General features: G+C 37.6%; 1 protein-coding gene across 1 annotated transcript in view; it reads right to left on the bottom strand.

Annotated features, from left to right (window-relative positions):
• Window positions 1-10,895: 10,895 nt before the first annotated feature.
• PCDH20 (protocadherin 20) overlaps window positions 10,896-13,863 on the bottom strand; it is a gene marked incomplete at its 5' end in the record, with an annotated part of 3,165 nt that continues 197 nt past the window's right edge. The window contains one exon of the mRNA XM_008940347.1: window positions 10,896-13,863. Within this exon, the coding sequence (XP_008938595.1) occupies window positions 11,376-13,863 (2,488 nt within the window).

Below are 13,863 nucleotides of genomic sequence, written 5' to 3'. Positions count from 1 at the left end.
AATAGTTGGGTGTCCAAACTTGCTTCTTCAGCAGCTAGATTCTCAAAGGAAAATGCATCTCACTGAACACAGGGAATATGTGCAATAATTTTGTCGGTTTGTTTTTATTTCATGGCCTGCTGCAGTTTTGTTGTCCAACACTGATAATAACAGATGTAATTCTTACAGCAGCATCTTCATTCTATCCTAATGACATCTCACCTCTGCCATGTGTTAACTCCCTCAGCTGCTAATTTCTTCTCTCCTGGAAGTTTTCAATTCTTAAACATGTGTCAGATGTTTCACTACAGCACATATTGATCTTTTGATCTTCAGCTGTATTTCTTACCTGGAAGAGGTCAGAAATATCTGATTAACAAATGTAAGCAACCTCATCTCTATATATCAAAGAAAAAAAAGTCAAAGGAGGGTGAACACATCAGTGAACATATATATAGATATATATATAGAACAGCCGAAATTAAGGTGACATTCAGTTATAGGTGGCAGTCCTATAAACTGGAATAAAAAAAATACACATGTATTTAGGTGTACAATTTTTTGACTTTTTTTTTACTTATACATGAAGTGTTAAAAAAGTTAGGTTGTTTTTTTTTTTTCTGCCTCATTTTACCAATGTTTGTTCACCTGATAGGTTTCGGTGCCTTCTCTGTTTTAATTTCTGCTGCTTCTCTTTATTTTTTCTGTTGTTATTTTTTACTAGTACAGCAACCCGTTTCATTGTTCCTAGCTACATTTAATTTCTTGACATTTTCAGATATTTATTTTCTTACTTTTTTCTTTTTGGGAGGGTTATTTGATTCAATAGCAATTATTAACAGCTTTTTAAAAATATCTTCTAAACTAATCATGTGTCCAAATTCCAATGATATGTAATCTAATGCACATTAGCATTTCTAATAGGTGATTTGAGTTTAACCTTCAAAGGATGTAATATAAAGGGTTTTATGCTTTATTTTATAGTCTTGAATATATTTCAGATAGCTCAAATTGTTTTGTATGCTAGTCCTTTTATTTTTTAGTTCCTTAAAGTTTATTGAAAGTGACCAAAACTCCGTAGTACTGTATTCTTTTTTTCAATTTTACAGTACTTTATTGTCAGTGATTACCTGAAAACAGTTTGCAAAAATTGCATGTCTTGTGAAGAGAGTTTTCTTATATCAAATTGTTTTTTTCTCCCAGGTCATCTTGTAGAACAGTCAATTCAAAGGTACCCTGAATGCATGTAAATTATTTCTAAATAGTCTTTGCCTTCAGAGTAAAAGGGCTCACCTAATTTTGCCTATGACTTTCTGATATTTGCTGAAGAGATAATGATACTTATAAGCTGTTCCACTCTAACTATTTGACCTGTACAACAGTTCAAAAATCTTTCTAGGCATCTGTGCATTTTTATTAGTCTAGAAGGAATTATTTACTCTACTTCTGCATATTTTCACATATTGGTTTTGTCTTTCCCACACAGAATTTCTTATCACACATGCAACTTCCATTGAATAACTCCATACTCAGCACACTGCAATCTATCACCTGCAGACTTGGGAAGACAGTAGGAAACAGATTCCTTTCATTGCCTCTATGTCTGCTATATTTCATTCTATTTAAGATTTGTGGGGTTTCATTTTTTCCAAACAGCAAGTGACAGGGCAAATTATGTGTCAGTTATGTCAAATGTAGCTGTCCCCATAACTTTGATTAAAGGACTACAAGATTAAAGTGAAAAAAAAAACAAAACAGAAAAACCAACAACAACAAAAAAAAGGCCACCACCCCCACAAAAACTTCTATATGTGGAAAAGGAAGTTGTCTCAATTTGTACAGAGGTTTTATACGCCACACTTTAGGAATGCTTCCCATTCACCATAACTGAGAAAGGGAAATATGATACTTGGCTTTCTCTTCTTCTAGTATATTGTCCAAGTTCACTTAGAGATATTTAACTGAGGTACCTTTGCAAGGGCTCTGGTCTAACGTCTTTCTGGAGTGAACTGGGAGCAATGCAGGCACTATTATAATCCATCTGCGTTCCAAATAAGCAGCTTCTAGAGTTGCCTTGACTAGAAAAGCAATCTGAGGTGTGTGTACTCCTAACCTGTTTATAAAGATGCCTGAAGTTTAGGTTCCATGAATATGAATTGTGAATCACTCGTGACTTTGGATGTTGTTAATTTTTTAATTTTATTGAATTTCAAGGAAAATTTAAAAGGATATTTGGAAAAACACTATATAGTAGAAAAGACTGTGAAAAACTTATTAAGAGAAAAATCTTTCAGTGCACTGTAATGCCCTTATGATGCTGTATCATAATTGATAATAACAGGCAAAACCGTTGCTTTTTAATAATGTAACTTTTTTATTTCAAAAGCTAAAAGTTGTGCAAAAAAACTTATTGGGGATTTTCTTCCAATATTTAGTAAGGTATCAGGATGTTGTTGTTTAAGATATTTGTGCAATGCATTCTGTCAGATAAAATTACTATTGGATAGATGCTGAAAGATTCAGGTTTAATATCAAAACTAATAGAAAACATCATTTAGAATCAATAAAAATATTCTGACCCTTTAACGTATAATTTTTGATGTCTTCAGAGGAGCTGTAATAGAGGTAGACAATGAACGCTTGAACACTTTTAAACTAGATTTATATTAGTCAGAGATGAGGCTACTCAACTCCTAAAAGACTGCAGCAAAGACTCCAAGGATGTGTCTTAAGTACATACAGCTGAAAGAACTTAATCGTTTTGTGTCTGAGCATACCAAAAACCATCCTTAAGGAGCTTAATACATTAGTCACATTATGTTGAACTTTCAAGATTGAATTATACCCCAAACATTTATTTTTTCTGCATGCCTGCTTCATTTATTGCTTTTTTCGGATATTCACATATCTACCCTTTAGGTGAATAACGGTACGTGTGATGTTTCTGAAAATTAAATTCAAAGTCAAAGAAAAGCCAATTAAAGATGAGTGCTCTTGTGTTTTCACTTCAGCTAACCTTAGCTTAGTAAACAGAAATAAATAAAAAAGAACACAAATACAACTCTGTGGCTGACACATTTTAACCTCAGCTTGCAACTAAGCACCACACAACCGTTGCCCACTTCTTCTTCCTCTCCCTCTCATCTACCGCATGTTAGGGGAGGACAATCAGGAAGAAAAGAAAACAAAGCCCTGTGGGGTGAGATAAGGACAGTTTAATAGAATACACAAAGAGAGGAGAAACAACAGTAATAACAATAATACTAGTGAAATAAGACATAAAGTGAAGAAAAATACACCACGTACCTGAGACGCAGCTCTCCCTGCTCTGGCCACACACTGAAGGCAGATGCTCAAAACAAGCACTCCTTCCACAGGCCAGCCCCTTCCCCTTCCATATAGAGCATAAGGTCAGTATGGTATCAAATATCCATTGGCTAGGTCAGTTCTTTATCCCAGCTGTGGCCTTGCCCAGCTGCAGCCTCTCCCAACTGCTTGTGAACAACAACCCTATCCTAGGCAAACCCAGGACAGTGGCCTTTGCTTTTCTCTTACGACTTCTTAAAAACAAGCAAACAAACAAAAACCTCAAGACATGTAGATGACTTCTAGATAGATATGCAAAGCAGCCATTTGGATATATTTCAATGGAAAACAACCACAGGATCTACATCATGTTACGCAGTGGTACATCAGAACCCTCTTCCTACTGTAATGAAATGTTTATTCTGTTTGTAATGATGATTATCTTATCACTATGCATTTTAGGAAAGTAAGCACAAAAGCATGTCTGCTGTTTGTGTATTGTCACAAAAAAAAGATCTTATTTAATTAACAGCCTTCACTGGAAACACTATGTCACAGTATGAGCTTTTAGCAAATGTTTCTAATAAGATCTTTTTGTCCTGAGTTAGCAAAAATGAATGCACCCAATGTAATAATACTACAGAAAATTATCATGAGAAAAGAATGCTCTTATCATAATGAAACAGGCAGTCTGAAGATAGTCTACTCACAGCCCTTATTTCTCTGTACAACTTTGACCTGCTGACAAATGAGAATCAGTTTTTAATGTATTTTGTGTTTGTGCTTTGTATCAGGAAATCTCAGTGCTCTGCAACAAGCTTTTATCCTTTCAGGTTAAGAAAAGAGATGGGATATTGCTGAAAGAGGACTATTAACACTACTGATAATATACAGTAAATCCAGTAGATCCAGAACAAATCTTTACATTGTTTCTGACACTTCTTTTTGTTTCCCACATGCAGTGTTTACAAAGGGCCCTTTCATTTTGACTGCATTTATTTATTCTTGTTGTGTCCTGCCCTTTTCCATTTCACTCTGTCCTGAAGTAAAACACATCCTGAGAAGTATTTCTGCTTTGTAGTCTGATTTGCAGCCAGATCCTTTGTAAGTACATTCCTTAGAAAACAGAGCCTTGGACAGAGGAAGACTTCGACCACATGACTGGTTTGAGATTGCAGTTTTAATGGTATTACAATACAAGTAAAGAGAATAGAATTGAAATTATTCTGAACTATGTGGAGACTAATACCTCTGAAAAAATAACCATGAGGGAACTGTTTTAGAGTTTCAAATTCCTTTCTTTATTTTTTTTAAATACCAGCAGCTGCTCACCATGGAGGGAAGAGCACAGGATTGTTTCCTCCCTGGGCTTATCCGCACTCATGCGCCACTGATTGTTTAAAGAAATTTTTGAAAGTGCTTGAAGCATCATTTCAAGGCCAAGTATCTCCCATTCCTTGGAATGCTCCTCTAGTAGGCATGCATGACCATGTCTCCTCAACCTTGGAAGATTTTGACATTTGAGTCTTTGTATTAAACAAAATAACTCACTTTCCAAAGGAAGGTTAAAGAGTGTCCTTATCAAGAGATGCTTTTAGCATCCCCTCCTCCAAACACACAACTGAGAACACTCTCTGAAAAAAGCAAAAATTTTCTCACCTCCTCAGTGAGAGCTCTGCCATTATATAAATAAAAGATACATCTTCTTTTATTGTAACACTTCAGTAAGAAAAAAAAAGTAATAAAAAGAAATAAAGTAGACAGAAAAAATAATTAAAAAAAAAAAGACCAAAAAGGATAAAGCTATGAGAACCTTTGGACAGTGAAACCTAAATGGATGGAGTGTTGCAGCCCATAACAAAGTGTTTGAAAGACAGGTTTAAAGTCATGTGAGCTCCAGATACCTGCACCGAGCACAAGTGGCTTCCTCCCCAGTGCAGTGACTGTTCTGGTGCCATCTGAGTCACCAGTTTAACTCCACGCATTATAATGCTCATAAGAGTGCCTAACACTGTGTCTGTAGTTCACTTCATGGCCTAAATTTACCTTCTTTAGATGGAACACAGAGTGAAAACTTAGCTACCCTAACTTATCTGTAAACTTAATGAAGAGAAGTAAACAACTCCAGTGCTTTCCAAAGACCTTAACTGCCTTCAAAAAAAGATTCTTTATGTTTCTGGTCACAGCAGAGGGCACAGACGGCTCCACTAAATCACTAAAATCGGATGGGATTTGGGCTTCAGAGCTTATCAGTTAGGTATGATAGTTGTTGCATTTTAGACTTGCAGGTCTTTTTTTGGCTCTGATGCTCATGATTAGATATTTCTGTATGATCTATGTTTTATGTTCCCATTACAGTCTGCCAACCTCTACTCAGTGGAGCTGAGAGGTTGATACTCTTGATGTGGCACCATCAGTAATATATGCATGCCTTTCCACATTTTTTTCATGTCATTTCAGGTGCTACTTTGCACTCTTGGCATCCAGCTACTACTTTAGAGAGGCACAAGTCTTCCTGACAACCCTGTGCAGGAGCTTGAGATGCTCAAGGATGTTCTAGATATACTTGATATAAATGTTCACAGCAGATAAACCTTGCCCTGAATGCCTACCTTAGTGCAATCCGAAGCACTCTAATTCTCTTGACCACACTGATGAAACTCTTAAGACTACAGTGGAAGCTTAGACTCCTAGTCCACTGGTCAATACCTGTCCGTACATATCTCAGCGTAGATGTTTAAATCTAGAAGCTGAAACACATCAAAGATTCACTTCAACACACACAGGTGTTCAGTGAACCTGCCCTAAAATATTCAAAGCATCCACACTGGGCTGGCAGAGATGATAGCTCATTGATGGATAGCCTTGCACTCTTCCAGACTTGCAGCTGGAGGCCAGGTAGGACACCTTAAGGCATCTCAGCCTAGTGCGTAAAGAGGTAAGAGTTCTCACCTCACTCTGTTGCTCTAAAGATGAATATTTAACCAAAATTTCAAAGATGGAAAATACAACATAATAGTTAGGAAAAGAAGACTGAATCCACATGCAGCTGGGGTTGCATGGAGTAGAGCAACATCCAATTTGATGCTTAAAATGCAAGTCCTCTCTATTTGAACAGAATTTAAGTGATCCCATATAATGTATTCCAGTTAAAGGGTTACTACCTACCAGCAGCACTGGCTAGCAACATGAAAATCTGCACCTTGAACACTCAGGCATGTATTTGTTTACACAAGCAGTGGAATGAAAGACTGAGTGCATCTTAAATTATTCAATATTCCTTCACTCAGAATGATGTTTTCCTAGCACCTGTTCAGAGTACTCTGTTGTTAGAAATATTTAGGAGTTGAAATCTGGCCTTTAAAATTCATTTCCTGATGAAACTGGAATGGAAATATAGCAGAAATCACTGAAATATTTGTACATAGCATGTTAGAAAGAGTATGCAGTGATAAGAATGAAGATATTTTTCTCATCCATAATGAGAAAACCAGAGCTGTTTACATTCATTTGTGATCCAAAATCTTTGAATCTCTCCATCTCAGAATTCAGATGGCAGTTTTGCCATCTTATCTGCTGGTTCAGTCTGGTACAGAGACTGAAAAGACAACAACAACACTGCCTGCACAGGTATTTTTTGCACATGCTTTAACTTACAAAACTGCAAATTGTTACAATTTGCCAATAACTTGAGATTTCCTAACTCTGAGAAACATGTTAGGAACCTGTAAGTTAGACACTTCCACATAGCTTCCTCAGAACATTTCCCACAATATTAATATGAAGCATAAAACTAATACCTGCAATTTTTATCTCTCTGAGCAACTATTATGCATATAAAAAGTATAAAACCCTACTCTGTAGGAAGTAGGGGTGATGAATTTCTTTATTTCCACTTAAAATTTCACTAGACATATCCCTTATTATAAAATTATTTTGGTAAGGAAGAGGAATATGCTCAACTTTTCAAACCCAGCTCTGAAGGAGAGTGATCTAAATCAGAGTTTTGCATTTCAGCTGGCTAACATTTCATAATCAATTATTTTGATTTGATTTTCCCTGTAAATTAAAAGAGTGAGGAGGAATGTACATACAAACCAATGGCTGTCAGAAGCTGGTGACAAGCACCAGGGAAGGTGGCAATCAGCTTCCTGCATGGCTCTTATAATACACCTGAATCATGAAAAGAAACAGTCTGCATATTTAGCTGATGTCTTCTTTGTGGCAGAGATGCTGTCTATCTCCACTTATGCCAGACTGCAAAGTATTTTGTCATGGAGGCCACTGCTCCCTGAGAGTTCATTGCTTTGAACCAGGAGATGAAATGCTAGTCATAGATTACCCATCCTTTTCGTATGTTTAAGTATTTTAATGAAGCCTTCCCAAAAGAGCAGCTAGGGGCAGAAAATTTACAATGAAGCCACTAACAGCAGTCAGGGGTTTGTCACTGATTGCAGGGAGGCCAAGTTTTGCTCTAACACGGTACCTCTCAGTGGATGTCATATTAAGATAGTGGGAGCTTTTTACATTGTCCTTAGTGCACTGTGGTACAGTTGCATATTTGAATCTCGGTACTGAAAAATTTACTTAAAAGGCCACAAGATTAAGTGTTTTCTGAGTTTTGACATAATAAAAAGTAATGTGCTCCAATTCCCATTCCACAATTTCAGATCTCAGCCTTTATTGACATACATCCAGGTGTTAGGTTAATTTTGCATCAAAATGGTAACTTCAAAGAGTTCTTTTAAGAAGAATAAAATGAAACAGAAAGAGAAGACTGAACTGATTTTCTTCATCCATTGCCACTGGGCTCGCTGCCCATTTCTTGTCTCTTATTTTTTAATTTGTTAATTCTGATGAAAAAGTGTTTTGCATGGCAAGTTTAGGAGGCTTCGGCAACACAAAGCTCAGGACAATCTCATTTTTTATAAAAATGAACAAAGAGCACCCACTCACTCTAAGATTGTTCAATGGATACTGTAAATGAATGAGACATTTATTTTTGTGCCAGCTCAACTACCAGTGTCGACAAGATTTGCATATATTTTGGCAAATGCACCACACAAGGTGGTAATAAAATAGGCCTTTTATATCTGAGTCTAATTTACTTTAGTTTTACTCATTAAAATGTGTTTTCACATGAAAGGGATTTCAGTAAGGGATACTTTGGAAACAGCAACGTCACAGAAATGTTTGCTCTGTAATCAGTATCAAGCATTTTTCCACTGAGAAAGCTTTTTTTTTCAATAAGAAATTCCCCTGTTCTATGAATTTAAAGTTCGTAATTTTAGGGAGTTTTTTCCTTTTTTTTTTTTAATTACTGTTAGGTTTAATATTTCAGGCCTAAATATCATGCTTACTACTTGCTGCTATCAGCTGAATGTTTTTTAAGTAACAAAAAATATGGAATTAAAAAGAACAACTCATTCTGTATATTTTCCCATGCTTTGAGGCATTACCTACCCATAGGCTACTCACAGGAAGGGAAAAATGTGCTCTTATTCTATGAATTATTATTCAGGGTAACGTTGTTTTCACAAGTAGTGGTGCTGGTAAAGCTGAAGGTGTGCTTTCAAACCAGTTTTCTTTAAACGTGTAGAAAATTGTGTGCAAAATGCTTCATGAGCAGTACTTTGGCTTTATCAGGCTCATACCATTACATTTTTTTATGCATTAAGAACATGCTTGAACTAAACAAAAAAGCAACAAGAACAGCACATTTAAACTCAGTAAGCTAAATCAAAAAGATTCAAGACTGCATTTGCTAAACCTGAATACAAATATCTGCCCAGTGTCACATGAACATACCCTGAAGGATCAGATTTACTGTTTTATTGTATTCCTTAAGTCTTGGGTTTGCTCCTGTTTAAATTGTGTTGCGAAGATATTGGACTGCTAATTCAAGTAAGAGAAGAGCAATGAAAAGAATCCTGTCTTTCAGTTACCTTCCCTCCTTACTAAAAGAAAAAAAATGCAGAGGATCTGGCTTCCCCCCCACAGCAACAGAAAGCATCTATAATACTGAAGCCATTTCTGAAGAATTAATGTAATTTTTCTTCAGAGATAATAAACAAAGTCTCTGTGACAAACATATTTCAGGCATACATACCATTTTCATATTTTAATAATATGAAAATAAATGAAAAATGGTGATTAACCACAAACCTCTGATGGGCTGAATTAAATTTTCATGAAACACTGCTATCAAACTGTGGCAAACCATGTATAAACAGAAAATACTCTAGCCTGAAAAAATAGCTATTTCTTATAGGTAGTGTGGCAAAAGCTGGGCATTATTTTAATATTTTTACTTAGGCTAAGCAGAACCAATGTCTCTAAGAAGCTCCAACATTTCAATAGGCTCAAGGTGAAGTAATGCACCAGTCACATAGAGAAAAATAAAAAACTGCCTCAAATTTTATTCCCTGCTTTTAAAGCAGGTATCAGCTGCTGCTCCACTTCCATCCATTGAAATACAATTGCCTTTTTCAGTAATCTCAAGAAGTGCAGCATAAACTCTTATTAATGATTCTGAGGTGTTCTAATTTGGGGAAGTATTATGACACATCAGACAAGACAGCACCCAAGCATTTGTGAAATAGGTATTTCTTATATCTAAAATAATATTTAGCTTTACAATTAAAATTCTAGGAGAGAGATGGAGAATAAGTTATTATGAAAATATATAGCTTTAATTTGCAGACATATAAACACTTTTGGTACATTACAGACATATGATGCCAGAAATCAAAATAATCAGTTTTAAGCATAACACTAGTTTATCCTGTTCACACAGAAACTTGATGTAATCATCATACAAAAGATAGTTCTCAGCTCTTAAAATGAAGTGAAAGTGATACATCACTGAAAAACCTGCTGCTTTGTTGCAGAGGATACAGCAAAGAATAAATTATCAAGAAAATATGCTGCCAGCCTTACAAGTTAGATTTTGGATCTAATCCAAAATCAAAGCCAATGAAAAGGAGCCAGGAATGGTTGCCAAAAGTCAGAAACAAGATCTTTCACATGAAATACCAGTCCAGAAAGGAGAAATAGTCAGAATAAACCAAGTCCTGTAATTCTATAGAATATGAAGCAATTTTTGTTTTCATCTGGCAGATCAGATTCAGAAGTATCACATGAAAAAATCTATTACACAACCAAACTGATGGAATACTACTGAAAGATTGCTCAAAGTACAAAAAACATCACCACTTCTGTGACAACTAAAGATTTAGCCATTCCCTTGCTTCCTTGCATCTGGCATGTTTACGAGGATGAGTATGTCATTATTTGCTGTAGGAAATATTAAATATAATTCCTCCATTAAAAATGACCAGTAGATTGCTGGAGCAAATGATAATATGGGTGAAATCTGGAGCAAATGAAAGATGATATGTCACAGCAGTTCAGATTCTCATTACAATATCTTGCATTCTTGCTCAACAGGAATTGCACTTCTTGTTAATGCCTTTTCTATCCTACTGTATAAGCTTTATTTGTGAGGTAATAAACATTCTGGTTTTTCTCTTTTTTCTTTTTTTTTTTAATACTAGTGCATTTTAATATCTTTATTCTTTTAATTATACTTACATGAGGACAGACATTTCTTTTTTTTTTTTTTTGCGTGTGTGTGTGATTAAATGTCTGTGTTGCCAATGTGTGTTTTATATTAAAACCAATATATTTAAAATATACTCTGTGTTCATCTCACGGACAGTACCTCGAACAGTTCCCTGCTCAGGAGCATCTGATGCCCTCTTGTGGCTAAAAAGACTTTTAAAACTTGACTTTAAAGACTCCTCTTAACTTCCCCTTTTTATGATTACTGATCTTACCGATTTATGAAAACTGCAAATAATGTCCATGTTTTTATAGACAGGGTGCTAGCTGTTAGTTATTAAGGTTTCATAAAAAAGCTGTACACTGAATTTGAATTTAAAAAACTGTAAACAGCTATTTACAATTATAATATTATTAAGTTATAAATTAGCGATCCTTCATCGCAACCTCTGTCAATACAACACACGGGCAGGTGTTTCAGAGCTGTCCAAGGGTTTTCAGATGTTTGATTTATCCACAAAGAAAAGTCAAATGTTAGAAATCTCCACTGGTTTCTTCTCCAACATGTGCAGGCTAATTCTTCCATTTAATGGGATCTGTACTTCCAAGTTTTCATCGGCTCTGTGATGCTTTTTCCCTTTCCTTAGACAGATGTAAATGCCCATCCCTGTTACTAAAGTGATAGAACCCAAGCTTATTATTGACAGAGCTACCAAGGTAGGCATGCAGGATGCTGACTCCATTCTTTTATGTGTAGGCTCTATGGATATTTGTGGCTGCTTTTCTTCTATACTGATATCAGGTTCTTTTCTTAACAAACTTTCAATGTAGCTCTCATTGCTAACAGTGTCATTGACAAAGAGGTTCACCATGACGGTGGAATGGAGAGGTTCTGGATAGCCGTGATCACTAACTTTCACAAGCAGCCGATAGAGGCCATAGTCATTTTGCATCAGTGACTCTTCCAAGGTGATATTACCAGTTTTAGGGTCGATCCTAAATGACTCCGGTCGAGGGCCTCTTCTTCCTATGATGCTGTAAGCTATGACTGCATTCATGCCAGTGTCCTTATCGACAGCATAGACTTCAGTGATAGGAGAGCCAGGAAGGGTAGAAGGGAGGACCAACAAATAAGACATATTAGATTGAGGAAACAAGACCAAAGGAGGGTTGTCATTTATGTCCAGAAGAAGGATAGTTATTTTTGCTGTAGAAGACAGGGCAGGATCACCACCATCAACTGCTTCGATCCACAGAACGTAGGAGCTCTGCTGCTCTCTATCCAAGGAGACTTTAGCCCTCAAAACTCCCTTTCCAGTATCTATGACAAAAATATCACTTCCATTCAGAACTGAAAGGGCAACCCATCCATTTTGCCCTGCATCAGCATCTGTGACACTTATAACTCCAATTTCACCAAAACCTGGAAAGTTTTCTGGCACAAAAAAGCTGAAATCCTTATTGATAAATCTTGGACTATTATCATTTTTATCTAACACAGTAATGGTGACAGTTGCTATTGATTCTCTTGGAGGGAACCCAGAATCCACTGCTTTGACAGTGTATCTGTATTTCTCTTTTTCTTCTCTGTCCAGCTGGGTGGAAACTGTAAGAACTCCTGTGGTTTTATCTAAAGCAAAATAGGAAGGGGCATCAGGGCCTAAGAAATAGGACACTTGCCCTCTTTCTCCACTGTCAGCATCAGTAGCGTACAGTTTGGTCAAGAAAGCATTAGGAACATTGTTCTCCTCAATTGATAATTCTATCAGCTGTTGAGAGAAAACTGGCGAGTTGTCATTGTCATCCAGAACCTGTACTTTGATTATTTTGTTGACATGAAACCCTTCTGAGTTCCATGCAACTACAGAGATTTCATACAGCTGCTGTGTCTCATAGTCCAAAGGCTTTGTGGTCTCTAACAAGTATTCATTGTTGTATGGCTTGTACGGTGTAAGTCTGAAAGGCCCATCACCATCCAAATGGCAACTGACTTTGTATTTTTCATCAGGATCCTTGATGGTAAAAAATGCTATCGGTGTGTTGATAGGCTCCAGTTCCTTTAAGTACACCACCCCTTTCACTTCATTAGCTATGAAACGAGGGACAACTTCAGGTGGCCTCGTCATGACTTTGATGATGGTCACAAGCACTGTGATCACAGCAGGGATACAGCCAGGACCATTGCCCAATATGATCAGCCTGTGGAGCCTTGGAGTGTCCCCATCAACTTTACTGGAGAGCGTGATGGCTCCTGTGCTTTCGTCCAGAAGGAACAAGTCTCTGGATGGCTGGGGTACTTTCTGGCTATAGGAGTAGGTGATCTGGGCGTTGGATCCGAGGTCCATGTCTACCGCATGCACAGTGGCCACATGTGTCCCTAGGCTGGAATTCCCATAAAGGGTGACGTTGAGCTGCGAGTCGCTGAACTGGGGGCAGTTGTCATTGACGTCGCTGATGCCAATAGTGAGGGTGGCACTGCCCACAAGCGGAGGAGTACCCCCATCCTCAGCGATTATGACTGTGACATACTCCTCCCGCGTCTCCCTGTCCAGAGCTCCCATAACAATCAGGTAGGGAGTCCTCTCCCCGCTCTCATTCTCCTCCACATCCAGGGTGAAGACGCCGTAGTTATCTCGCAGACGGTAGGTCTGGACGCCATTGGTGCCCACGTCAGGGTCAAGGGCAGGGTGCTCAATTGCCAGGCGGGTGTTCACAGGTGCATTCTCAGGCACCGAAAGGTGGATGTGGGGCACAGGGAAGCGGGGTGCATTGTCATTGACGTCCCGGATAGCAATTTTTACCTTCACCAGGCGGAAGTACTCCTGTGGCAGCACCAGCACATCCAGCAGCAACAGGCATGACTCGGATGAGGGTGAGGAAGAGGAGACCGCAGCTGGTCCCCCGAAGACGGCCGCACCACCACTATCCACGCACAGAGCTTCCCGGTCAATCTCCATGGCTGAGGTGTGCAGCTCCCCGGAGCGGTTATTCAGCTGCACATACTGTCCCCCAAAG

The sequence above is a fragment of the Merops nubicus genome, unplaced genomic scaffold (assembly GCF_000691845.1).
Source record: "Merops nubicus isolate BGI_N331 unplaced genomic scaffold, ASM69184v1 scaffold2985, whole genome shotgun sequence".
NCBI classification, from domain to species: Eukaryota; Metazoa; Chordata; class Aves; order Coraciiformes; family Meropidae; genus Merops; species Merops nubicus.
The sequence above is the reverse complement of the archived record's forward strand: the minus strand, read 5'-3'. Positions and strand labels throughout refer to the sequence as shown.